Here is a 27227-nt window from a genome sequence, read left to right as displayed (position 1 = left end):
TGCATGATCGCTGGCTGATAAACAGCCCATGTTGGCGTTTGTGTCATGTGATGTGTTTAGAATTGCATAAATAAATGAGAATCAAAGAGTGGAGGTTATTGAGAAGGCTTAAAACTTTTTTTTGAACTTCTTTATCTAATAAATCACACCATTTACTGCGTATTTTATCAAGGATTAATTGGACTAAAAAACTTTCTGTAAAATTTCTGGCTACCGGAAGGTTTGGGCTGACTAGTCCCAGAAGAATTAAACTGAAACTTTCTGCATAAATGTCTGGCTACCGGCAGTCAGGCACAACTTGTAGGGAACGTGTCCTTGCTGTCTCTGTGTCCTGCAAAATTTGAAATTCATGAATTAGAGTGTCCGTGTTGTGTCTGTGTTTGCCAGGACTCCGGCTAGTGAGTACACTTGAAAGGATCCAAACTCTGAAAGTCTGGGTGGGCTTTTGTATAACCTTTTACAATTGGCCCAAGAAACCAACTGTTTATGGTGAAGGCCCAGCGATGGCTAGAAGCCCAAAAGTAGGCTAGCACAGGAGGATCATCAGCACAGGCCACATCAGCAAACTTGTCACACACCAGTCTCATGGCGCGCGTGTGGAAGCTAAACTAATTTCAACGATATAAATTCTTAAAAAAAATACAATAATTTATAATTCTACGCGGTGAGATACGAAAACATAACTCTCCGTCTCCTTCAAAACAAATTCTCTTCTTTTTTCTTTTTTATCTTCCCTAAATTCCCTCTCCAGCAATCCCAAATCGAATCCAAAACAACAATCACGAGGAGGTCAAATGATTCAATCGAGTTTCCTTCACAACTCTCTCCCTCTGCATTCAAACTAACCGAGTCTCGAAGGTACTGTACTTGATCACCAGCTCGTCTTGCTTCTTCCATGTTTTGATTCTATCCACTAGATTATTCGTTTTGGTTTTAATTACTTTGAATTTTTATTTTTGTTCGACTAGTCTTTTGGTAGCTTTATTGATTTTCCGTTTCTGTAGTCAAATCAGGATTTGATGGTACTACTGTTTGGTTCAGTTTGGCTGCTGGTTAAGGCCCGGTAACTTGATTTTTGTTAGGGTTTCTTTGTTGTTGTTCGGTAGTGTTTCTGGATAACATATGTTTGAACTAAAAGGTGGTTGTATGCTTATATTGACTTGTAACAGTTAGGTAAAAAAAAAAAAAAACAGCTGTGCTGACTGATATACAGTCCATTATTATTGAGCTGTTAACAGTATACATATGCTCTCACACATGGGGCTGTCTTTAGTTTTGTAAAGCTTAGTTGTACAAACCGTTATCTTTATTGAACAGATTTTTCTCATTGTTCTTTTGCTGAAGTGCAGGATATGATGCATCAGCTGTCTATAATATCTGAGGGTGTTGGAGTCAAGTAGAAGGGAATGGGAGGCTGCTGCTGTTGTTCTTCCACGCGAGCTGAATTGAACTACCCAGCTGGATCCTATTATGTAGGTATAATGTTTTTTACTTTGTTGTTAGATAATGACGTTACAGACGAACATGTGCCCGGTGGTAGAGTTGCAGGGGTGCAACCTAGAGGTCACAAGTTCAATTTCTGAAAAAAGTCTCCACATATTATGCGGGGGCAAGGTCTGACTCTGCGTACATTGTGCCTATTCCCGAATCCATCCATTGCGGAAACCTTGTGCACAAGAGTTTTTGTTTTTTGCTTAGATTATGAAGTTAAGCTTTACAATCAAAGTTATTATTGTGGCTTATAGCTATTCAATATATAAAAATTCTTATTCATAATATGGTAGCACATAACCTTGCGACTTGGAAAATTTACTTGTTCTCTTGTTTATTAGATCAATTTGTTGGTGATTATGTAAAATTCTGTTTTTTATTCTTAGCTTAGCCTGTCCAGGATTACATGGGAAGTCCATTTGAACTGTAATCTAGAAATGTTTTCTTGTTTGTATCATAAAAAATTCTTACAAAAATAATGTCTTTCTACTTATTCACATGACATATATTATCTTTTGCATGGGATAAGCTCCCTGTGTGACTGTAATTTACCACATTCTAGCTCTTGTATGATTGTTTCAAGGTATACATTTACACACACACTCCAGATGTTGTCGCTACATCCATGAATGTGAAATTTTTTTATTGGCAATCTATTCTTTTATTTTTGCTTCATGGGAAGTATAAGCATGCACATGATAAGTATAACATTGCAGCAATGAAAAGTTAGCAAAGGCATGCCATATTATCGGTTTACTTCACAACCATTTTGTTTCCTGTTACTGGGTATATGAGGTATCAATTGGTAGATTTATCCATTCCTGGTAGAGAAGTAGATTTCATGCTGAAGTATTAGTGGTCTACTTATCCATCTATTTGCTCATGTTAGTAGGTTTATGGCTTGCAATATTCATCAAATATTTGTACAAGTAGACTTGATGGTAGATTGACTGACTTTTTGATTTGACAAATAGACTAGATGCTAGATTGGCAGACTTTTAAATTTTTAACAGAATTTGAAAGAATTTTTCTCTAATGCTCAACTTGAAAATGGAATCATTTCTCTAGCTGTCTTCTTGTGGGGGATGTAATAACTAAAAAATATTCATTGCTTGTTTAATTTCCAACCTCTCTGCAGTACCCTAGGGCATTGGCAGAACGTGTTCCCTTGTCATCTCCCCATGTTGCACCATCTGAACTCTCTACGGGGTTATTGGTTGATACAAATCTGGACACATCTATTCCTGATGCTTACAGACCACCACCGATACCTATGCCATTTGATGCAGCTCATGGGCCTCCTCAAGCTCCAGCTGCAGCTCAAGAAATGGAGAGAGATGCATCAGTGCAAACAACAATTTCTGATCGCCTTCAGGAGTCGGTCGGTGGTATTGCCGTAGATACATCTCAGAAGTGTGAAGATGTGAAGCAATCAAACAAAGGCGAGATAAGTTATGATATTGAATCATTGAATGGGGAAGAAGTTGAGCTTTCAAAGTCAGCTACACCCATTTCTGCAGTGGAAGAGGAGGATGCTTGTCCTATCTGTTTGGATGGTAAAATCCTTGTTCTTATGCTTCCATGCATGCAAATTTCGGTTGCCTTGCCGTACTTGAAGTCATTTTGACTGATGCCTTTGCTATTTTGGCTGCAATTTATTTCTCTCCTTGAGCCTTTTCCCCTATATGGGTAATGGTGGAATGTTCAATCCATTATGTTTGGAGCAGAGACCTTGTGTTGAGACTTTCTTTAACGTCTTCCCTGCAGAGTATGATGCGGAGAATCCCAAACTTACCACAACATGTGAGCATCATTTTCACCTTGCGTGCATTCTTGAATGGATGGAAAGAAGTGATTCATGTCCCGTATGTGATAAGGTGTGTAGCCGCAAAAATATATTTGTTATCCAGTGATTGGATGTTGGCATCCATTACCAATTTACCATGAATGACAACACCAGCATTCTGTTGTTATTGTGATGCAGGAACTGATGTTTGACCCGCCAATTGATTGGTAACAAACATCCAGGAAGTTCATCACAGTTCAACTTCATAGCTACTTAAATTTAAGTTTGTAAAGCCAAGGTTACAGGTGCATGAAATTCACAGTTTTTGAGTTTGCTGTTCAGTGTTCACATATTTTGATTTTCTTTTGCTCTTTTTCTTTGCCCTACTCCCTCTCTATGTCTTCCTCTCCCTTTCAATCTAAAGGAGTCGATGCCATTTGAGATACCTGTTGCCTCTACACATTAGTTTCCTCAAGACCTAGAACATTAACTAGTAGCAAAATACAGGGAAAAAAAGATCATGGAGGAAAAGGTCAATGAACGCAGAGACATCCCACATTCTCAGACACTTTGATTGCGGTTCTCTTGGATTTACTTTATGAATAGCTTGTAAATGGCATAGGGTTGGTATTACCTTGATTTTATTCGCTCTGGGGTTGCTTGTATTTCTATGGCCCTCTGGGGTTGGTGGATTGCGAAAGTCAATCGCACAGAGGCCTTCTTTGTTGAGATGATTCGTTCAAATTAGTAATTTGGTTCCACTCTTTGGTCAACAAAGTTTAGTCACTGATGTTCATAGCATATACAGCTGAGACAAACTGACAATGGTGAAAATAACATAATCAATTATCTATAAACAGAGAGCTTGTTTTGTGTTGATTGTCTTCGGGTCTGGCCAGAGTTTAGCCCATGTAATCAGGCTTGGGGCCGGGCCTAGCTCAAAAACGAAGTCTCAAGTCCGCCTCTTAATTTTTTTGGCTGCCTAGGCCCGACGTCTTTTTGGGCTCGGGCCGGCCTTGTGGCTACCCCTAAGTATCTATTCTAGATAATCAAAATTTCATATTCGGATAAAAAGTAAATAGTACGTGGAATTGTGGATGAAAAAAAATAAAATGAAGTATTATTAATTGTTGGCTTTTTTATATCAAAATTGTGAGTCGCTACATTACTTTTCTCTATGCACACACCCGACTGGACCCGCTCAAATTCCTCAAGAACTGAACAGTGGCTTGTTGTCCGAGGTGGCCTTGAACTTCCGACAGCTTGGAAGTGGACGTGACGAGAGGAGATTATGGCGAAGGTAGTGATAGGCTGCGAAGAAGAGAGAGTACAGTCTCTAACCAGCTCCAGGAGGGTAAGCGCCCCTTATACGCCGTCGTTGTTTTTTTTAAAAAACTTTATGGACTCGCTACTTCAATGTCTTCACCAACGTCGGCGGCAATCGGGTCAGTCTCTCAACCTTTATTCACATTGCACTTTCTGGGGATAACCGTTGGGAAAGTCCTCGTCTTTTCTAGGCTGCCATTTTTTTTGGTTTTTCTAGGCTACCAGTTACACTATTCATATAATTGTTCTTTTTTTTTCTTCCTGAAACCTTATGAATGCTGAGCTAGGGTTTGTGATTGAGGATAAATTTTGGAACTTTGATAAGGGAGAATGAAATTTGTGCATCTGATGAGTATATTGAAGCTTCTTCAGAACAAGCCACTTCATTAATTTTTATTTGCTGAGGAGTTAGTTGTTTTCGCATTCCACATTGTGTAGTTGATGAAGTTCAGTTTAACTTCATAATGTTTAGATGGAGATTTTGTTGATTTTAATCTTCTCTGCAATGTGAAGATGTGAGCTTTTCTTAGGACTCGTTTGAGTTGAGAATTTAGGAATTTGAAGATATAAATTAAATAATACAAGTAATGAATAATAAAAGAATAAGAAGTTAATATTTTAATACAGTGGAAATTAGAATATAGATTTTGATGAAATTTTTGTTGAATCGAGATACTATAAATTGTCAAAAAGTATAAAGAATCTGTCAAGAGACACTAAACCAAAACAATACACTTATGGGGCTGTTGGAACCCATACATCACAACTGTGTAAGCATGTTGTGCTAAAATCCCTAAGAGACAAGTTGGTGGACTGTCCGAAGATCAGTTGCTTGGCTAAGGACATAAATTAGCAACTAGATCAAGAGTATATCATATGCGTATGAATACCTTACTTGTCTACTAGTCATTCATGTAAGTCATATTACTTTGGCTCTTTGGCAGTACTTTGATTTAGGGCACTGTTCCTCCGTTTCTACTTGTCCAGTCAGCAGAGAGTTCCCTTTATGCTCTTCCAGAGTTAGTTATTCTAGAATAGCATCCTAATGGAGGGTCACATTGACTAATCTCTGAGCGACATTGTCTTCTTCAACCAAATATTACATGGTAATGTATATATTAGGAACAAAGCCAACTAACTAATGGATACTCACTCCACAACGGAGCAGGGGCGGACCCATGCGTTACACAGTGGGCTCAGTTGATCCCACTGAAATACTAAATCCTTTGCATATGAAATTATCACTTTTGACCCTGCTGAATTGCAAAAGACAAAAAAATCAATCTAATTCCTGATATCATTAGATTGGCCCCTAGCCAATTAGTTCCTCGAGTCAGTTGATCAATATTTGAGTGACAGGAATATTTTTTAACAAATTATCAAATGATAATACATGTCAGGAACTAGGTCGACTAATCAATGGATGCCACGGCTGAGCTAGTCTCTTTGTGAGTCCTGCCGACGAATCAGGCCTCCAATTATCAGATGATAATGCATATCAAGAGCAAGGTCTACTAATTAATGGATGTTACGTGCTCTAAACAATTTTTTTCCTTCGCAATACCATACCCTTTAAAATACACAAAGATTATTGTCTCATTAATTAAGATTTTACAACTTGAAGAAAATAATATAGAATTGAATTATAAAGTCCTAAAAATAGAACTTAAACAAATTTCCATGGGCAAACAAAGCTAATTTCAGCAAGAAATTAAAGAATGATTTCCCTAATTATTAGCAATTGAATTTCACGTCAACCTTTAATGAATATTAAAATCAGCAACTGCCCATGAAAGTTAAGAAAAGGAAAATTTGTTGGTGAGATTGTCATTTTGTGGTACAATTGACCATTTACCCACAAAAGGCTGCTGCAGGCACATGCTTTGCTTGCATTGTGTGTATTTATAGTCTTCCTTTCACTCTATTCATGTAGAACTATCCGCCTGAACCTGAAAAGCAACTATTTGGTCTCTGTCTGTTTTTGCAAAAAAATGTCTTTTTCATTGAAACGCCGAGACATGGATTTGACGGAACTGTAATTGTTTCTTATCTATATATATTATCTATATATATATATAATGTTGTGATTGTTTAGTTTTTTTATTTGATTTAGATTTTGTTTGTGGTTAAATTTTTAAGTGTGGTTGATTATGAAACAGGATGATGAAGGATTACCAGGTGCAGACGATTGATGATGGATTGAACGAGTTCCATGTTGAATTCGAAGGACCAAAAAACAGTAAACGATCATCTAAATCCACACCTCCTTAACCATATTTGATCTTATCTCCCTTTTTTGGCTTTGTTTAACTGTATTGAGATTGTTCTTTATGTAGATACTTGGAGTTGTATAAATATGCTTGGATTGAATTAACTTTGCCTTTTCTGCTGAACCCTTATTGGCATCTCTTTGATTTAGATTAATTAGGTTCTCTCTATATGGAATGCGATACTTATAAATCACTGCAGCTTCGCTGTTCAATGATTTTCCTGAATGAGGATATATAAACTGATAATGCTTATTGGTTAATTACTTGCTTAGCAGATTGATGTTCGGAATTAAATTTGATTGTTACTTGGCAGCTTTCTATAAGGGAGGTGTATGGAAGGTAAGGGTGACGTTTCCGAATGATTATCCGTATAAATCTCCATCTGTTGGCTTTATTAACAGGATCTACCACCCGAATGTTGATGAAATGTAAGCCAGTTTTTTAGTTAAAACTCTTGTTTTGCTGTAGTTTTTGAAAGAGTTTCATTGAAGTCTTTAATTCTTTTTTGGTTTCGAGTTTCAGGTCGGGTTCAATCTGTTTAGATGTCCTCAATCAAAAATGGAGCCCAATGTACCGTAAGCATCTGCACTATGATCTCCCATATGCAAAGCTTCATTGTCTATTTCAGTTATCTTTAGATTCTGGCATTATTTTGTGACTAGCAGAGTTTGAATCATAACAATCATAGACTAATTTGCTTTTTTAATTCCTAACAGAACTGCGAAATGTGTTTGATGACTTTCTCCCACAACTTCTTACATATCCGAACCCATATGATCCACTGAATAAAGAAGCTGCTGCACTGATGATACGCGATCTTACTGCTTATGAACAAAAAGTGAAAGGTAGTAGCAATCGTACTCAAATTCTATGCTCTTATTTCATTCTGCAGTTTCTCCAGTGTTGGCCTTAAATATAATCAAAGATCGATTCTGGTATTGTTCTTTATTATCGCTTTTCGATATATCAGCTTTTCGATGCAATATCGAGTATCTGTAACTGGTAGACCTGTTTTGTATTGTTGAATGTCATGCATATATCAGCTTTTCGATATAATTATATCTTTTCAGGACTAACTTATATTGACATGTTCAATATTTAAAGACCATACCAAAATGTTGTATCTGTATGACAATGCTCAAGTGCCTCATTTTTTAAGCCGTTTCACGTATAACTCTTTCTTTGCGTTCATGTTCTATTTCTCGCAATTCAAAAATTCGACTAGTCTACACCCATAGTTTACACATCTTTGTGTTTTCCAGAGCATTGTCAGAGATATGCGAAGAAGCCGGAAGATGTTGTTGCCAAAGAAGAGGAGAAATCTAGCGATGTGGAGCTGACTGATGATGAATATGACTCTGGTGACGACAAAGCTGCTCGTGAAGCTGATCTCTGATTGAATGCATTATGCAGAATCTGTCTTGGAAAACGATGAGACATTCAACTCCTGGAAAATTAAACCCTAAAGAAAATAGGGCCGGCAAAAACATTAAACATTCATGCCCCTATATTTAGTTTCTAAATTCTATGAAGTTTCAGATAATTTGTTGCTTTATAAAAGATTGTTCACAGATTGATATTTGTTCCCTGTTGAAATTGGTTTTCGTTTTGTTGGAAACTGCTTATGTTCATCCTGAAAGTGTAGCAACTTGGGATCAAAGCAGCTTGCTTTGCTTTGCGTGTCGGGGATGCGCCTGAGATTTTAGGGTACTGCTTAATGGTGCATAGATGCCTAGTGAAGGTTGTGTTTATTGCGCAGATTAATCATGCTTTCGCTTCTGGTTTGCATCACTTGATTCATGATCAGCCAAAACCTTATTGATATGACTGATTCTCTGTATATGACTGATTCTCTGTTATATTGAACTAACCATTCTCTGAATTTGGTTTTGTGCTGGGAATTTTAATATTGTTAGGATGTATTTTCTTTTACTTATGTGATTTTATGATGGTATGATATATCAATAACCATAAATAATTTTTCTTGCCTTCATTTTATTGCCTACAATTTTTTTTTAAAAAAAATTTTAACATCCCTTTCGAGTCTTTGACAGTTGAAATTGAACCTCTGAGAATTTCTTCTGATTTCCTTGCTGATGTTCTTCTTGGTGGAGTAGAAATTGAGCTTCGACGGCATATGCTCATCTCCAATTCCTTGACTGGAAATCGATTTGGTGAGCACCTCATGTTTTCTCTCTGATTAAAATTCTGTGGTTTGAAAAAAAATAATCATAACTGGGTCAAATCACGGGTATTGTCTTTACGCTATTTATTTCAAATGGGAATCAGTAATGTTTTATTTCAATCAGGGTTTGGTGTCTTGCAATGGGAATCAGTAGAACTGAAGTGAACTTGAGGAGGTTGCTTGCAGGTTGCAGCTGCTCCTCAACAGCAAAACCAGGAGAAGCTTATGAATGTGAGTTGTTCCATTATGAGTTGTGACTCTTCTTGAGAATGCATTGTTTTAAACTGTGTTTTGGTTCTTTGTCTTTCTGTTTAATGAGAAAAGGATTTAGTAATTTACTATGCACTATGTTTCTACTTTACGAGAATAACTAGAACAGTTGGCAGAAGAGAGATCTTTTGGTCTTGCAAGGTTATATATCAAGTTTCTTTTAGCATTTTTAAATTATCTCAGCACACTCAGTCTGTAGGTCTTGTGCAGCCCCGGTCTATCCACAGATTACCTAAATTAAAAAAAAGTAACTAGAATTAGATTCATCCTTGTGCACGTGCCTTATATTTATGCTGAGTTGTATGCAATTCGAGATGGGATTACTCTAGCTCGAGAGTGTGGCTGTGATATGATTTCAGTCCGGAGTGATTTGAAATCAGCTGTGGAAAAGATCAGGTCTTCGGATGTTAGCCTGAATGAGGTGGGTCTCGTGGTTCAAGATATTAAGGTGGCTTGTGAGTCTTTTGTGCATGCTACCGTAAGGTTCTGCCCTAGGAGTGCTGACAAAGTTGAACATGATATTGCACATTTTGCTTTGTCAATTACCACTCCAACTGTTTGGAGGTTGTCTGATGCGCCAAGTTGGCTTAAGGAAACTGTAATGACAGACTCTCTGCCCATTGTTTATTAATAATATACAGACTTCCCTTTCAAAAAAAATAATCACATTCATTTTTTTAGACATATTTATGCAATTTTTTGCCAGTTTAATCTCTTTGTTTTTTTTGTGTGTGCAGTTCATGAGAACACCATGGAAGGCTTATGTGGGCACAAAGGAAGAACAAGATCGGGCACGAGAAGAAGGGTTTCAGCTACTAAAGATGCTTGAGAATGAGCTCAATCAGAAAGATTTCTTTGGAAGAAAAACAATTGATATTGCAGACATTGTTGGATTTTCTTTAGCTGGTTGGCATGGTGTTGTGAAAGAAGCTCTTGGGGTAGATTTGGGGGCTAGGTCGACTTGGGTGATAGGCGGAGGAAGGAAGGAGAAGTCCATACCCGTTTTGTGTATGTCAGGTAAAATACAAGCTTTAATCTCAACCGTTGGTTATATCCAGAAAATTATGTCTAACTAACAAACATGAGTTATATATGGTTAGCCCACTCAGAACTATTTGAGTTGGGTGTTATGATTTTTCAAGTTAATTGATTAAAAAAAGGAAAAAAATGCCATAATCAAAACCAACATAATTTAGATTTCTTAATGAGTTGCAACCATATTTTAAATTTTATATTATTTAGTACAAATAAAGTTTATTATTTGAATAATTAGATATATATAGTAGTATAAAAATTATATTTAATTCTGTGGCACACATTTGCTAACAGAAAGACATTTGTTCCAAATCTCATCACTCCTTTGCAGATATCCAACTTCCAGTCCTTTGAACTCTGCTCTCTTGAGAGTTTCGTTTATGAGAACATCATGACAAGGTTGTCCTGCCTTCACTAGTACTTGGCAAACTTCATCGCTCACAGACTCTTTGTTCTTGAATATGTAATCATACAGTTCTTGCCCAGGCCCTATCGGAATCCTCCTTTCGCAGTTGGCAATAACAATCTCATATTTTGATCGTTGTCCGACTGCGATCTCTAGAGATCCAGTTGCATAAATCAAAACCATCATAGCTGGGATTATGCTCATCAACCTTGCCATGGTTCAGAAATCTCTCAATCTTTTTTTTTTTATAATATTTGTGTGATGAGAGATGGTTTTAGATTTTTGTTGCTTTTGATATGCAATGAAACACACAGTACAACAATTTATAGGATGAATGCTTGCGTTTTACAATTAGTTAATTAATTACTTATGTTCATCTTTGTAAAACCTACTATACTCTTGATGACCTGAAAACATATATATATATATATACACACACACTTCAGTTATGGTGTCAACTGTTGAGTATATTAATTGCAAATAGAACGTTATCAATTATGAACGAAAGCTAATTAATATAAAAGCACGATCAATAATATTGTCATCTCTATTGAAAAAATAAATATTTATTATTCTATCATTTGCTTAAGAGGTGTTAAATATAACATATCGGTTTGGTAAACCTAAATCATGTTGTATATATGTAAAGCAATGTCCCTACGGCCTTTTTCTGGGTCTAAATATCATTAATTGAGACGGCTTAGGAAGAACATAGGGTGCGACCCCGATGTAATTGATACTCAATTTACGCCTCACCATCTCCATTGTCTCTAATATCACTTGTTGGAAGATATCAGGAGCAGAACCTTGTCCCACCTTTGCCTAATAGAAGATTAGTTATATAATATGGACCTAAGACAATATATACATTAATACACTACAAATCCAACTGAACAAGTACGTCCAAAAGATAAATAATCGAACTAATGATAGATAATGTTTCATGTCCTTCTTAACCAAACAAAATAACATTCACCAAGAGCTAGTCATTTATAAGGTGGAAAAGTAATTTATATAGAACCAAAAAAATCTTAACAAATCATATATATGATAAAAAAAAATAAAATTCAAGAGCGTTGTCTCAGGACCCCCGCACAAAGTTCCGATCCTCTAATAGGCAATACTGGTTCCACCCCTAAAAGATATGATTATCGAATGTTGATGCACATGCTTATGATTCCAAGCCATCACACATTCTTGTCCTCGCATTCTTGTTCGCCTATGAGCTAATTAACAATTTAACATACCCTTTTGACATTAATCTAAACCTAAAATTCTCAAAGCAATAGATCATGGGTCTATCCGTAAATATTAACAGAATTCATGGGGCTTTATCGTTACTCATCACTTTTTTCTTTGCTTGGGGACCTTCAATTAGCTTAGCTGAGCTATTGTTACGACTTACGAATCCTATGAAATTTTCATATATAAAGTCTCATGTGAGGACTAAATTGATATGATGTTGACATGTGTCCTCCAACTAGTATGATTTATGAAGAAATCAATAGCAAAATAATGCGGCACGACGATAAGGAGTGGTAAACCCTCTGTCGGGTTTCTGTACAAAAGATTGCTCAAAGTCGAGAAAAACTTCGAGTATACAATAAAAGACATACATGGGGACAGCATCTACTGGCATCCACACAAAACTATTGACTTTGATTTCTGACAATGAAGTTCGGTTGCATACGAGACGAAGTTACAAACACGTAAAGAGCTCAACTATCCCTGAATCAAATCCGCTAGAGCAACTAATCATTCAGCATTTTCATTGTTTCAACAGTTAATAGATTTACAAGTTTTGAGAGGAATTATAATTGGATACCTACATATGATCCCTCTAACTGTAATTTGATGGACAGGGAAAAACTTGCCGTTGAGTGGAAGATTATCGACCTGGAACAACCGGAAAGCAGGATGAGGAAGGTCATGCCGGGATGCAGAAGGAGGAGCTGAGAGGAGGAGGCAAGACACACACCAGATGAGGCCCAGGAGGATTGCAACTTATATTCGCCTCATCAACATTTGGCAGCCCAAGTTGCGGAGGACGAACATAGCCCGCCATCAGCGGCACACATAATATAGATATAACAATCCTTGAACCTAAGATCATTTCACAGAAATAGGATACATCAGATGATATCTGGTGGCTGCGGCAAGAAGACAGTTTCCTTCAAAAACATCAAAAGTGAAAAGTAGATTACCAACCTTGCTTTGTGGATAGAGAAACATGCCCTCTCTTCCTCCCAGCAATCATCCAATTTTCAAAATTGGCATTGATTTCATAAAGCACCTCATCCTGTAAAAAAATGGTAATATAATTCATAAGTCATAACTGAAAGAAATATGCAAATGCATAGAGTACCAAATTTCTATTACTACATATTAGCTTCCAAAACTAATTCTCATCACAATAGAGCCCCCTGCTATCCCCATCCTACCCAACTTGACAGAAGAAACCAGAGACTAGAAAAATTTTGCTTTGTAACATTCTGCCATTTCACTTACTACTAAACCAAGGTTTCCGTTGTTTGGATGCTATAACCATCCTAAATGTATTTTGATTAAAATACCAAATGAAAGCATTAGATTGAACTGGGGCATGCATAATGATGCATATAGTTTGTCACTGAGCCAAAGTAGTCAAATTTTGGGTTTTGACTGAAAATATATGCCGACATAGAAAAACATCACATCTTGGAGAGAGTACTTCAATAGTACCGGGTTCTTTTGATTGAAAGAACTAAAGCTACCTTAGCAGACAAAAGGACCTGGCTTAAGAGAATATGGAATTTGTGGCCAAGGGCATGCACAGTATAACTGTACCAATATCAAGAGAATGAAATCTTTGTGTTATTTACGGTAACTTTCTGCTCTTAATTGTTAAATCAATAACGAGACCATTCCAGGACTTACATTGTGTTGATGATCTTCATTCTCCTCAAACTGCTTCAACCTTTCAATCCTCCACATCATGGTAACAAGTTGCCCAACTCTAAGGCCATTAGAAGAAAGAGGAAGAAATCCAACAGCCAGGAATGGGTCAAGCACGGGCCTCTGCAATACAAGAGCGCTCTTGAAGATCAAATCCTGCCTGGCACCCTCATGTTGTGTGGATTCCACAGCCACGGGCTGGTGTGCTCCCACAGTTCTATCACCAGATATTCCGTATTTGATGTTTAATATACTTTCTGGCCGCAATTCCTTGGCTTCATCTGTGAACCAAAGATTCATTTGATAAGAACTGATTTATTCAAGAGGTGACAAAAGGTGAAGAACCCCATTCGCATACTTCCAGGAAGCATAATTCTTTTGACAAATCTAGATTCAGCATATATAGACATAACTCATTGTCATACTTATGAATCTAAATCATCAACTCCTGTAGCCCAATTAAAAAAATTCCTGCAGCATTTACCAGTACAAATATGGGTCTTATAAGGAAAGAAGAGCACTTTAGCTTCCAAATGGTTCTCTTTATGATACACATAAGAGAGCATAGACGTGTCAACACACCCTTTCCTATCATTCAAGCAGTGAGTACATTATCGAAATAGACTATAGCACAACTCATTAGAAAATTTATGGCTAAAGCACAGAGCATGTAAACAGTTTCATCAGAAAGGAAGATAGATGGAGTCAACAATGCAAAGAAATTCAACATGTCCTACTAAAAGAAGATGGTCCAGATCTACGTAATTACTTGTATTAGAAAGTTTGGGAAAAAAGCTTGTAAGATAAAAGATAATTAATGGGTTAGATATATTCATCTTAGAAAAATCAATGCCCATGGTATTGACACAATTTTCAAAATGGCAAGGATCTCATAATAGTAACCCCAATCTTGAGCTTAAAATTATAATTCATACATATCTAGCAACATTTAACATGCTACAATGCATTTACATAATAACATAATATTCATCAATGCATTTACATAATAACATGGGCTTGCATGCTCAAAAGAGGACTTAACAGAAAGTCATATATTTACCTTTACTAATTGTCTTTGATAAGCAAATACTAAACAAAATTGCTGCTCTAGAGATTGGAGAGATCACAAGACGGAAGAAGCCAATAGTTGGTCTTCCGTCACCTGGTCCACCATGAATAAATCCATCTTGTAGATCAAGCCAAGCATCATAGATTGTCAATTCGGCCTTCACTTGGGACTGCAGTATAACCTGGAAGTAACATATAAATAATACTAGAAAATAGGTGAATAGGTAATGTTAATTCCCGCAGCTCCTAGAAATATTAACTGAAAAAGCCTTTTTCTAAACACATGCAGGTGTGCATGGCCGTGCTCACACACACACACACACATATAACAACAGTTGATGCTGGAAAATAGGAGCTACACGAGTTTGCAGCACATTCCTAAAGAGGGGGTTAGGTGAGTTGTAAGATGCAACTTCAGCATAAAGACAAATTCAGAAGCAGTGTTTCACCACATTCGGTGAGAAGGCTTCACTACCAGGAATGCGCGGTGCAGAAAGCGCAATGAATAACTGAATTTTGTGTGTGAAAAAACAAATGAACAAATAAGTGCTGCCTAAGTGCAGAGGATTATGGAAAAGCGAATTTTCAGATAATTAGGTATAACCATCAAACTCGACATATGGATAAGTCCTTTTCAACTGTAACATTTTCTTGTTTAACTGCAAGACAAAAATAATACGAACACAAAAACAAACAGAGACAATGGGCAAGAGAGAGAGAAAAGAAGCAGAGACAATATATCTCTATGTTAAATCTCTGAAGTCTCAAATCCACAAGGGCAAGAAATTTTTTACTAACTAAGGGGTCATCATGGTAGTCCTTCTAAGATCGTCCTAAGTGATGCAGCCAACTTTCGAGCGGCATAACTTCATCTGTACAGAGAGCTCCTAAATCTCAATAGTATATCTGTCTAGAGGAATAGAACACATATGGGTGGACTTGAGGAATAAAGCATAGACGACACAGACCATAAATGAAGTTTTCCAAGTTTTATTCACATGGGCCTTATGAATACCCGACAAATCAAAAACCCCATTCGTCCAACAATGAAAGGAATGATGCTGAAACGTTAAATGGACAAAATACCTGAAGAAGTAAAGTACCATCATTGCATTTATCTGCCACGCGAGTGCTCACATGGAAAGGGTCAGAGAAATGCACTGCTATTGTCCTGCACATCAGGGAAGCAAATTTCCATAAGCTTCTATCAAAGTTCTCAATTGAAAGACAATGAGAAAGAAGGTATGGACGAAATTAATTACAATAAATAATGCACAGAAATTTGGAGGAGTGACAGAAAAGACCATACCTCTCAAATATCTGATTGTGAGACGCTCCAAATTCAAGTTTCAGAGCTATTGTCCTCATGCCATCCACAATGCTCTGTCTCTGTGGGGTTACTGCACAAAAAAAGTGTCACACACTCACAGTTTCCAGTTGGACGCCACGGAAGCAAAACACAACATGTATGTATGAAAAATAACCAAAATTTCAACCTGAATATGATCCTCTTGAAAGTTCATCCGTGATAGCACAAATTGGTATCCAAAGAATAGAAGTTGCATCATTTGCCCAATCTGGAAACTCTATGCTACCATCTTGCGAACTCAATTGCTCAAAGTTTTCCACGGGACTATCTTTCGGAGAACCATCAGTTCTTGCCATATCTAGAGCAGTCTCTGCTGCCACATTGGCATAGTTCTCCATCTCAATGACACGTGACTCCTCAATCTTCAGACCCGGACCAGTATCAATATGCAATACAGCTCCTTTGAGGGAGTAATTGATAGGTCTTACTATGATCCCAACCCATTGAAATTCATTTATTAACAAAGCAGATGAAACAGCTGCTGAAAGGTCAACCAGCGCTCTTGGTTTGAATACCTAGGAAGTGGATGCTTTATTAGACTAGATAATCAATATGAAACAGATGAATCAACAAAAATAAATACATGGCCAGATCATCAAACGAAATATCAGTAATCAAATCTCAGATCAATGATGGTTCCGTTTTGGCTGTCTAAGATAATGATGTGAATATCATAGATTCATCTCAGATATAGTATTTAGACTTGTATGTAAGGCACCAAGAAGATGCAACCCAGATTAACGGCAGATATAGTATTTGTGGCATCAGCATTAACATCATAATAGTCCGAAAATTCAATTTAACTACTAGTCATTGTTCTGTTGACATTAGAAACACTACCTTCAAGATAGGCTTGGTTGGCTTTTCAAAACTCATAAAATCATCAGTGTCTGCTGGGCCACCTTTGGAGAAACTATGAGATCTAAATCTTAGTTGACCAATCTGCCCAGTAAGAACCCCCAGCACATAAGAACCTGGTTGCTGTGGGGGTAAAGCAAGAGTAATGGAATTCCTGCCAGGCTTCAGTGCAATAGAAGCAGAGCTCTTTAGGGCCTGAAAAATCAAATGAGTTATAAAGAATAAACTTATAAGATGAACCACAAATTGCTTCACATATATTGAAACTATCAATAACGCCAATCAATTTATCCACAAAAAGCATACCTTGGCACCTTCATCAGCATTAAATGTGGCCATCAAAGTAAGACTGAGAGAATCAAGAGTTATCTCATCCGGAAAGCCACTCCAAAGTGTTACAGAGAGTTTACCAGGATCCCCATCACATAACTCTAGTGGAGGTCCGGGATTGCCAGAAAAGGTAATTAATGATGAAACATCTAATGGAACGGGGTTTTCCATTTCACTATGAGCAAGACGGACAACCTCTGCCTGAAAGGCTTGGCGCTCCTTCATCAAGAATAAGCCTTTGTCCAAAGAAAGCAATCTCACACATGATGATAAGTAGCCAGCTTGATCGTTAAGTATCTTCTGACACTCAGCTAAGTTAGGCAGGACATCAGCTAATAAATCTTGCCATCCTTCGCCAGCATAGAGGGCACAAACTTTCTCATAGGACTTTGCAGCTAGATCAAAGTTTCCATGCTGAAATGACACAGCCGCTATTTCACCATCCAGAACCACTCCATGTCTTTTCCACCAAGAACGGTGGTAATTGTCAGCAGCACCTTTACTTAGCTCCAGAAATTTTTTCTGCCATGATGAAAGCATATACATAAATTGAAAATAAGATGTAAGAAAATCGATGAGATGGTTTTGGCATGTACAACGTAGATATTAACATGGTAATGCATACGGTTGAAAAAAATTCAAGAAAGACATACTAAAAAGAGAAAAGGACTTAAAAAGACATGAACAGAACTGATATTAAAGGAATGGACTCTATACTCTGCAGGACTAGTTGAGAGTGTAGTTCATGATAGGAATGAATGCCGAGGAGAATTCATGTGGTGGATTCTCAGTTATTTCTCATGCGGATTCATGTAGCCCACCCCAACATATTTTCGGGAAAAAGGCTTGATGATGGTGATGTTGTAGACATAAAATCAATAAAGATAGGTAAGGGGGAGGGGGAGGGGGAGGGGGCTTATTATACGAGTCTTACAAAGGGAAAATTAAATATGACTCGCCTTGCATGCTCAAGTGATAGGCTCCGCAGTTTGTATACAGACTGAGATATAGATTTTGCAATGCATTATATACTCCATGATTACTTTTTGTCCTACCACTATGATCTCTGGAGTCTGGAATTATGTAACAGCTAAACAGCAACGTAAAATCAGCGAGGGTGCAGGGAAGCAAACAAAGAACTTTTATTTTTCTGACTAGAGACATTTTCTGTTCTGAATTTGTTTTCCTTTTGGGCGCATCTGTTGTATACTTCCTTTGAAATATAGTAGTTGTAATTTCTGGCTTTTAACAACTTTTTCGCATATGTAGGAAATAGAAAATCTGACCACTATGGTGCACCAAGTAGTGAATAAATGAGAGTAAGTAGCTAACATAAGCAAGACAATGAAAATGAAGATTCAAATAAACTCTAACCCTTAGACAATTGGTTATAATTGACAACAAGCAGATAATACTTTAACGAAGAAGATAATCTGTTGAATAGCAAGGAGAATTTTAAACATAATAGCATGGTATTGAAACCTCAAACTCATTCACAGATGACAAACATTTCCACAAATCAGCATCAGAAATTGTGTGCTGCAAAGCATGCTCGGCAGCAACATAAATCTCCGCAAGTCTCATAGGCCGATCAATTGAGCTCTCAAAATTTCCTGGTGAAGAGTTGGTTCTTGACATCGTAACTGTACTTGTTTTATGAGGTGACATCCTTGACATTGCATCTGATCTGTCAAACGATAACCCATAAAGAATTATACATATAAACTTCCAAAAAAATAACTAGTTTAAGAATCTTTAAACAAAAAGTAGTAACACTTTCACTTTTACTTCGGTTCTTTGAATCCATTACCCATCAAATATTTCAAACATATTTCCAGCAGAAAGGGAGGCCCTTCGCCTATTAGCCTCACGTAAAAGGACAGAAGGTTCAAGAGGCAACGGTTTTCTCTGAATACCAAAGTGCTTTGCTCTAGGAGTAGCTTGAAGAATTGTCTGCACTAAAACAGAATGGAAATAAAATTTTAGTATGTAAACTAAGACAGGTATTACACCAGAGAACTCTGACTTCAGCACCTCAACAATTGTTCCATTTTTTCTTTAAAAATAAAATAAGTACTACTAAGTTCACGTCACATAACTGGCAGGTAAAAGAAAAGGAAATCTCTAGTAAAGGACCATTCATTCTATTGCTAGATTCCACTGCCATTTAATTCTGAAACCCCAATTTCCCAATGATTCATCATCAAGCCTTAGTACAACAAACTGAAGTTTTACAGACCTGTGTCTGAGTTACAACTTTGGCAGGTTCTAATTTGAAGGTAAGAAAAACGTCAACATGCCAGACATCTACTCGTACTAATATGGTTTAAAACAAAGTAGAAGATGCTAGCCGTCAGCGAGAAAGCCCCAGGTCTCAGTGTGAAACCTGATTTGCACAAGTTGCTAACTTAAGTATCAAACAGTGAAATGCTTATAGCCTAGGGAAAAAAAAGTAAACAATACCCGTGCACAAGTTTCATTTTGACAATTCTTTCTTGGCACTGAGGCCATGCTCGGATAGGGGTTGGGGAGAGTCGAGGCTCGTAGTGTTCGGAGGGGTTGAGGACCTTTGGCAGGCTGTGTTTGTCTGTGTTCCCGAACCAACCTCAACAGTCAAATCTTGAACCCCACAAAAATGAAATAAAAGGTTGAGAGGGGTTCATTCTGTCATTAAATGTGTATTTACAATATCACCCCAAAATAAAGAGTTGGATGTTACATGAGGGTATGATAGTAACTTTATACTTTTTTAAAAATTAGAACCCCTTCCACCTCCTCCCAAATAAGTGTTCCAACCCATAAATCAAACTCCGCCCATTCCCTCCCAATCAACTCTCCCCAACTTCTACCAACACTAACCTCCCGGCCTCCCCAAACTTCCATCCAAGCATAATCTAAATGAATCCAACTCAAGTTATGCTACTTCATCAGATCCTGGAGTGATCTATCTTAAATCATAATTACATATGGGAAAGCAAAACCATGGGTAATTCAACAAAAGAAGTCAAACTAAAACTGTCAACTTGCAATCAATTTGACACATCCGACTTAAACTTGCCTTCTCTTTTTCAAGCACCTCAGATGAAGCATCAGGTGGAACTGTAGGCCAGGATGCTGGCTTTGGCCAAGGTAGCATGCTAAGTGAAGCACTGCTTACAAGAAACAAGAGATACATTGGAAGACAATTGTGTCAGATTAAACAACTACATGTTTGTTAAGAAACAAGAGATACATTGTAAGACAATTGTTCTTGATTAGATAACTACATGTTTGTTAAGAATCATATATAAATTTAAAACAAAAACAAAAGGCATGATTGGTCCTAAATCAAACTTTTACCTGTTGACGGGACTTCTTTCCATATGAGTTCCATAACCGATTAAATAGGCAAGCCTCATGAACTGCAACAATGATAAATGCACGTCACAAAACAGACCCTTACAGGAGCAAACTTGACACATGGCAGCAGACCAACATAACTATTTGATCATTGATATGGTACAAAACATTGCATTAAATAATTCAAAAATAAATGGTAAAACTGATACAGCCTAAACATCTTGCCACCCGTTCCTGAGGTCAAATGTTGAATTCCAGTCACTTTTATGAATAGAAAACAAGTGCATCAAAAACCACCATGATCAGACAAGACAGAGTATGAGTTGTCCATATAAGAGAGACAAAATGGGAGGAATGATACCTTAACCCTACATAGTGAATAGAGATCACCCTGAAGGCGGTAAAACTCCTTTTCTATATCAGGTGCTACAAGTCCATCATTATAATGAGAAGTTGTCGCTTTGACCAAATCCAAGCAAGCCGTTATAACCCAAATTTCTCGCATACAAAAAGGTAGCATATTCTGAGGAAAATTCAAAGAAGACAGAAAGGGTAATGTATAAACAGAAACGAAAAGATAAATCATAATGCATTTTTGAGAACCAAAGCTCATATGAAACAAAAATATAACTAAATGCAAATGCATGGAAAAACAAAAGAAAAGAATATCAAATACCTCATGTATTGCGAGGACCTTGGAGAAGCTAATTATAAATGAATAACCCCTCGATGCAACCTCAAAGGGACGATTCAGCTTGAATAGAAGCTGTAAATCACCATCTATGTATGAGATATATTTCAAACATAAATCTCAAAAAACTAGTTACAATGTGAGCCCACAAATTGTTAATCTCGTATATAGATTAACAATATGTGGAGAGGATGTTTCCAGGAATTGAACATGTGACCTCTAGGTTGCACCCTGCAACTCTACTACTGGCCACATGTTCCCCATATGTAAATCAAATTTCAGAAAAAATAAATATATAAATAAACTCAATGAAAGCAAGACTAATGCAAGATGTTCTTGAAATGTCAACTAAAACGAAATCTGCAAAAAGGGAAAAGGGAATGTATGCACACATACACAAAATCTATGTATATATAATGATGTAAGCATCCATTCCTAAAATAAACAGAAGTTATCCGTACTACGTGTTAATTGACAGTGCAAATAGATGTGCATCTTCACTTGAAATAATTGGGTAAGGCTGTTAATTTATAGGCAAATAAATTAAAGGCATTATTGTCATCCCTCGGTTAATGCACCTTTGATTGACAGGCAAAGAGGTACTGTCTGAATTCGAATTCTCTAAATGAATCATCTTGAACAATCTGTGTCAACGGTTTGTTTCCAGGATTAAGCAGTGTTGCCTGATCATCACCACGGTCTACACCTCCAAAGTCCCTCCGGTTCCCAGGCATATTAGCTTTCATGCATAAAATAAGAAAATCAATTACAAGTTCACGCTAAAGGAGAGATATCATAAAGGGATGTTTGAAAATAAAAGTATCATAAGCACATGAAGATGAACTCAGGGAACTGATATAAAGGGAATAACAATCAGGTGAGGAGAAGAGACACGATTTTTTGTTTCCTCATTAAGATTTCAGACACTTTATAACAGAAAAGGAAAATTAAATAAATTATTGGAAATCAGAATATCTGGGCCAAGTATCTCGAGTGTGTAATTATTTAATTATACTAAGAGCCTTGCTAACCAAGATATAGAAAACAAGTCTCAAACATCATTAGGAAAGTTTCTATGTGATATCCAAAGTCCAAACAGTAATAAGCGAGTGCAATTGCCAAAGTTATACATGCATGTAAAGATGATATCTGTTTATATAAGAACTATGTTAAGAAAAAACAGAAATCAAAATCATTGACAACAGAAGAAAAGAAAACGAAAAGAACATAGTAGGCACCTGTTTCCAGATAGCAGAGTTCTAGCTCATCATATTCCCTTAATGCATCTTCGTGAAGATTTGCCATCTCAAACATAAAAGCCAAACTTTCCTGTGACCATATCAAAATAGTTAAAGAACCAAAAAACCTAGAATAAGCTCAAGAATACTATAGTAAAAGGAACATGAGGTCTGGTGGTAACCAGCTCCTTACACTTGCACAGGGTGCAAGGTTCAACTCCACAGTCCACCCTTCCTCAAAAAATTGATAATATAATCCCACATGACTCATCAAAAAATATATATAAATATAGTATACAAGTGAGAATACATGGGTTGGATCCCAAGATATGGTACTTAATTTTTGTCACGTGGTAAGTGCTTTTTAGCAATAACAATCGCAGCTACAAGAGGGCATTTCACTGTATGACCTTTGACATGATATACATGTCCACAAGGAAAAGCAGATGATGTGAGCGAACAATTTTCATCATCTTCCAGATATTATATCCAAGCAGCCACAAAATTTTACCACGTTTACTTTGGCCATAAAACTTGAGAAAAGGAGACACCTTCAAAAAGAAAAAATTACAGAAGTTCCAAATTGGCATGAAGCGTTGCTCACTGAGCTTGCGTATCTCATCCTCATAAAACTGTATCCGCCTATCTAATGTATTTCTAACGGACTCCATAATCCTGGACTCCAAGTCTTCCCAAAAATTTGGTTCAGGGCCATGAGTATCTAATTTGCAGCACCTGAGGAAATCACAATTTTAGAAAATTAGAGAAACAGGTAAAATTATTTTCATGACTTACTCCATGCAACAGTGTCATTCATATTTGGACAAGAGAAAAGTGTTGCTCAAAGTTTTTCAGACAATCAGAGCCCCAATTTTCTAATATTCTTCGCAACCTGGTAAGAAAATGTTCCTTGTGCCTCAAATGCCCGGTTAGACATCTCCAGTGCATTATAACGACCCTTCTGAGATTCAGATTAAACAACTAAACAAGCAGAAGAAAATGGTTCTTATGATGATGGAAAAGACTTCAGTGATGACAAAAATAATATTAATTATCTATCAACTCTCCTTGAAGACTTCGCTTTTGCTATATCCTGATTCCTGACCACACATTTGTTGATAATATACTAGTTTTGAATACGATTCAGAGAGAAAAATTCAGGTTGTGCTGAAATATATGAAATCATAATATGAAATTATGGGGGGTGAATTCATGTAACAGTTGAGAAAAAAATGCCACAAGCAAAGTAGTCAAACACCAATACTCATGGCAGAGCAAAGAGTATCACATTAATTTAAACCCCATTTTAGGAAGAAATTCTAATACAATCAAACTATCAATTAAATAAGAACGCATTAAAAATGTCCAAGTTTACCTCTCTCTTCTTTTTGAGCTAAAATCAACTTCAAGCTTCGCATATACTTTTTTTGCCATTTTAGTAGCCTGATCATTGCCCGGATGAGCTTTAGACACAAATACAATAAACCATTCTCGCTCTTCATTTTGAACAATCAACTTCAGACGTGGTTTAAGGATGGTTTTGAATTCATCAAGATCCTGCGAAAAAAAGAAAGAAAGTTAATATGTATTGGAAAAGAGCATTGCCGAGGTAATTTAATTCGGAAATATAATAAAAATAGTGAGAACTGTAGTTATAAAATTATTTTGTTTATTCGTGGAAAGAATGGAAGTAGACCAACTTATAGATCTATAAGATTTGGAAGTCCAAAATTAAATAAGATCGTCTTTAAGATGAAAAGTTGGCCTAGCAGTAGCCACTACTTAGGATTCCGAACAGGTTGAAGGTTCGAACCCTCCCACATGCCGAAAACAACTAATATTAAAAGTCAATATTATTGATCAAAAAAACAAAAGAAGATGAAAAGCTGGCCTAGCCAACTGCCTTACAGCCAAATAGTAAATAGAAGGGACGGAAGGAGAGGTCCAAGTTTGGTTCTACAAGGGTGTTTGTGACTTTTGAGTATATTTATAGAATGAGGGCAGAGAGAGAGAGAGAGAGTCCCTCAATTATTAACGACTAAACCTACATGAAGGGACAATAACTAGACTAGGACAAGACATGAGCATACATGAAGATTCTAACATGTTACTTCTCAGTTCTCGGTGCATAAATTTTCTCCATTGAGCTTCCCAATGAGTTAAAACATAAGCCCCTTCCCTAGCATGCGTTTTTCTATCTATGTTTGATAAGTTTATTCATTAGTAAGTTTGGTAGAAATCGTTGGCAATCTCCTATCTGCCTAAGCTTTCTGATTATAAATAAATAAGAGCTGTAAAGCTAGTTTAATGCTCAATTTTGGTAAAATCACTTATGATCGCTCCGCCGTCTCTTTGTTTGGCATTCAGTCTACTATTTCTCGTTCAATGTTAGGGCCACATCCTATTCCATAAAAATTTTCCATGAAAAGAGGGTTCAACAGATTGATCAAGGAAACAATGAATGAGCAATACGGAGTGCACAAGGCAGCCATGGTGGCAGATTCTGTGAAGAGCAAATATTCACAGCTATATCCCCACATTAGCAAAACGCTATTTCACTATTTTTGAACCTGTGATCCCTATGTAGCAATGAAATAGGCTGATATATTTCTCAACAGCTAAGCGTTCTCAACAAATTGAGAATTAATTGAAAAGTACGGACAAGAAAATGGAATTATAAAAACAATACAGGATTTAGAATGAGAGTAACTCAATAATGTCCAAATAGAGTGATGAGGATGAGTTCGATTGTAAGCATGCTAGTATGCTACTAACAAGCTTTTAGAGGTTATAATATTCTCTCACATATTTGGTGGTACCTCATAGCTGGCTATTTCCAAGGAAGGTCGCATTGCAAGATAATCAAAACACAAGCTTTAAACATTTTTACAGAGGATGATCTTGTCTTTTATCCTGATACTCTACCACATCAATTTTTCAACAAAAGAGGAATTTCATTTTGTAGTGGTCCTACATGTACCCTAGACCTTTACTCTGATTTCCATGAACTGGAGAATGATGGATGAGGCATAAATGGATCAATAAACACGTTCTTGCAATATTAACAATTAAAATGTGATCTAAAAACTTCCTTGCTATGGTGCCAAAAGGCCGGGTTCAACTTAGAGTTACTCACTTACTTGTAACATACTTTCATTCAACCACTACCCATGCAGAAAAGGCATAGAAACAATTAAAAATTTAAAATATGAAAGAGGTGAATAAATTACAGCTTACCTCACATGTAACAAGAACCACGGTTGCATATGGCTCTCGAAACCAGAATAAGGACTGCTCCTGAGGAGATCGACTACGAAGTCTAGAATCAGTCGTCAAAATAAATTCAGCGGGCAGTTTTTCCACAAACACAGCATTGCGAGTCTTGTTATTCAAACAAGCCGTTTTAAAGGGCAACCGCTCCTCAAATCCGCTCTTGACAGTAGGCCACAAATCACTCACATCTTCAACTGCAAAGCAGTTCAAGACAAATCTGGTTAGACGGAAATACTCTTATCTCCAAAAAATAGGTACTGCCCCGGTATCCTTGGGAGAAGCATGGCAACTTAAGGCACAATACACACAACAATCGCCATAAATTAATTATCAACACTTTGAGCCGTATGCATTTCTTAAAAAGTACATTATGCTACTAATGTTTTCAGTTCAAATCCAAATCCAAATGCCTAATCACTTCAACCTCAAATACAAATGCCTCTCTAACAGTTCAAATCCATTAAACACTGAAATCACAGTTGATCGGAACCAGAAACTGCGTAATTCGATGCTGAAAACCGTAATCTGCACGTAAATAAAATATACAAAGAGAGTTTTCTGAATTTGATGCGAGATTTACCGGCAATTATGATGTGATCGCACGAGTTCTTGATCGTTTGAAACTGAGCAAGGTAGTTCGCCATCTTAGATCTCTTAGTTGCATATACAATCCATTGATCGATAAAGACGCAAAAGAGAAATATATGCGTAGAGAGCTTGAGCTTCAACTGTGCTTCGACTGAGTACTTGGTGCGCTGCAACTGGGATTCATGGTGTCCGGGGATCTAGTGCTTCGCGACGTTTCATCCCCAACGAAAATGGAGGCCTAGTACCTAATGTTGGATTACCCCTTACATTTCTTCATGGACTAGATGGGCCAACATTTTGGGTATTTTTTCTCTACGGGCCTTAAATGTGGGCCTAGAATTGAAAGCAACCCACTTGAAGTCTCTCTTGTTTTTGGTCGACACAAAGGTATTCCTCATCATAAAGAAAGAAGAATATATGATTAATCGAATGGTCGACAAGTAACACGTTTAATAGCTATGTATGTTTGTTTAACAAGATTAACATGAATACCTTTGTCTTGATCTCTCACTTAATGTTAGGTTTTTAAGGATCAACTCCTAACGATCGATTAGGACAGAGTCTTTCCTCTTGAAGATTGTGGATTCAATTCCTACCTAACCCGTATGTGAAATTACTATGTGTTTTCCTAGAACGAGTGATCAGAGAGTGATTGTACGAGCCCATGATCTAGACCGTGTACACCTAAAACGTAGTAGTTACATGTTAGCATGTCATAAAAACTTTAAGTTTATTTTTCTCCAAGATTTTATCAAAGCCATCTCTAGTCT

General features: G+C 37.0%; 4 protein-coding genes across 4 annotated transcripts; 2 read left to right on the top strand and 2 right to left on the bottom strand.

Moving 5' to 3' along the window:
• Positions 1-657: 657 nt before the first annotated feature.
• On the top strand, positions 658-4006 carry LOC119989614 (probable E3 ubiquitin-protein ligase RHB1A). Its single transcript, XM_038835250.1, has 5 exons — positions 658-858; positions 1350-1472; positions 2630-3047; positions 3259-3368; positions 3476-4006. Exons 2-5 carry the CDS (start codon positions 1407-1409, stop codon positions 3506-3508), a joined length of 627 nt encoding a protein of 208 aa, XP_038691178.1. The 5' UTR covers positions 658-858; positions 1350-1406; the 3' UTR covers positions 3509-4006.
• A 510-nt stretch (positions 4007-4516) lies between these two features.
• Positions 4517-8491, top strand: LOC119989615 (ubiquitin-conjugating enzyme E2-23 kDa-like). The gene is made up of 6 exons (XM_038835251.1): positions 4517-4722; positions 6763-6842; positions 7187-7301; positions 7396-7448; positions 7590-7718; positions 8136-8491. The coding sequence occupies exons 1-6, from the start codon at positions 4694-4696 to the stop codon at positions 8267-8269; spliced, it is 540 nt and encodes a 179-aa protein (XP_038691179.1). The 5' UTR covers positions 4517-4693; the 3' UTR covers positions 8270-8491.
• Positions 8492-10363: 1872 nt separating this feature from the next.
• LOC119989616 lies at positions 10364-11177 on the bottom strand. The gene has a single exon (XM_038835252.1). The coding sequence runs from the start codon at positions 10983-10985 to the stop codon at positions 10629-10631; it is 357 nt and encodes a 118-aa protein (XP_038691180.1). The 5' UTR covers positions 10986-11177; the 3' UTR covers positions 10364-10628.
• A 1225-nt stretch (positions 11178-12402) lies between these two features.
• On the bottom strand, positions 12403-26700 carry LOC119988965 (trafficking protein particle complex II-specific subunit 130 homolog). The gene is made up of 21 exons (XM_038834231.1): positions 26450-26700; positions 25834-26063; positions 23972-24153; positions 23148-23331; positions 22597-22687; positions 21937-22097; positions 21344-21433; positions 21029-21190; positions 20668-20729; positions 20387-20477; positions 19139-19281; positions 18811-19015; positions 17305-17850; positions 16981-17193; positions 16268-16655; positions 16081-16171; positions 15858-15942; positions 14764-14953; positions 13686-13984; positions 12978-13068; positions 12403-12872 (listed from the first exon to the last, which is right to left on the bottom strand). The coding sequence occupies exons 1-21, from the start codon at positions 26511-26513 to the stop codon at positions 12697-12699; spliced, it is 3744 nt and encodes a 1247-aa protein (XP_038690159.1). The 5' UTR covers positions 26514-26700; the 3' UTR covers positions 12403-12696.
• Positions 26701-27227: the final 527 nt, after the last annotated feature.

The sequence above is a fragment of the Tripterygium wilfordii genome, chromosome 21 (genome assembly GCF_013401445.1).
Source record: "Tripterygium wilfordii isolate XIE 37 chromosome 21, ASM1340144v1, whole genome shotgun sequence".
NCBI lineage: Eukaryota > Viridiplantae > Streptophyta > Magnoliopsida > Celastrales > Celastraceae > Tripterygium > Tripterygium wilfordii.
The sequence above is the reverse complement of the archived record's forward strand: the minus strand, read 5'-3'. Positions and strand labels throughout refer to the sequence as shown.

What these genes read in the sequence shown, in the direction of transcription:
- LOC119989614 (XM_038835250.1), top strand. Translation starts at nt 1,407, where the DNA reads ATGGGAGGCTGCTGCTGTTGTTCTTCCACGCGAGCTGAATTGAACTAC. An exon ending in TTGTCCTATCTGTTTGGATG is followed by an intron (nt 3,048 to 3,258) that starts GTAAAATCCTTG and finishes TCTTCCCTGCAG; the next exon opens with AGTATGATGCGGAGAATCCC. An exon ending in CATGTCCCGTATGTGATAAG is followed by an intron (nt 3,369 to 3,475) that starts GTGTGTAGCCGC and finishes ATTGTGATGCAG; the next exon opens with GAACTGATGTTTGACCCGCC.
- LOC119989615 (XM_038835251.1), top strand. Translation starts at nt 4,694, where the DNA reads ATGTCTTCACCAACGTCGGCGGCAATCGG. An exon ending in ATTCGAAGGACCAAAAAACA is followed by an intron (nt 6,843 to 7,186) that starts GTAAACGATCAT and finishes GTTACTTGGCAG; the next exon opens with CTTTCTATAAGGGAGGTGTA. An exon ending in TTATGAACAAAAAGTGAAAG is followed by an intron (nt 7,719 to 8,135) that starts GTAGTAGCAATC and finishes TGTGTTTTCCAG; the next exon opens with AGCATTGTCAGAGATATGCG.
- LOC119989616 (XM_038835252.1), bottom strand. Translation starts at nt 10,985, where the DNA reads ATGGCAAGGTTGATGAGCATAATCCCAGCTATGATGGTTTTGATTTAT.
- LOC119988965 (XM_038834231.1), bottom strand. Translation starts at nt 26,513, where the DNA reads ATGGCGAACTACCTTGCTCAGTTTCAAACGATCAAGAACTCGTGCGAT. An exon ending in TTCAAGAGGATCATATTCAG is followed by an intron (nt 16,172 to 16,267) that starts GTTGAAATTTTG and finishes TTTTTTGTGCAG; the next exon opens with TAACCCCACAGAGACAGAGC. An exon ending in ATCAAAGACAATTAGTAAAG is followed by an intron (nt 13,985 to 14,763) that starts GTAAATATATGA and finishes TTTGGTTCACAG; the next exon opens with ATGAAGCCAAGGAATTGCGG.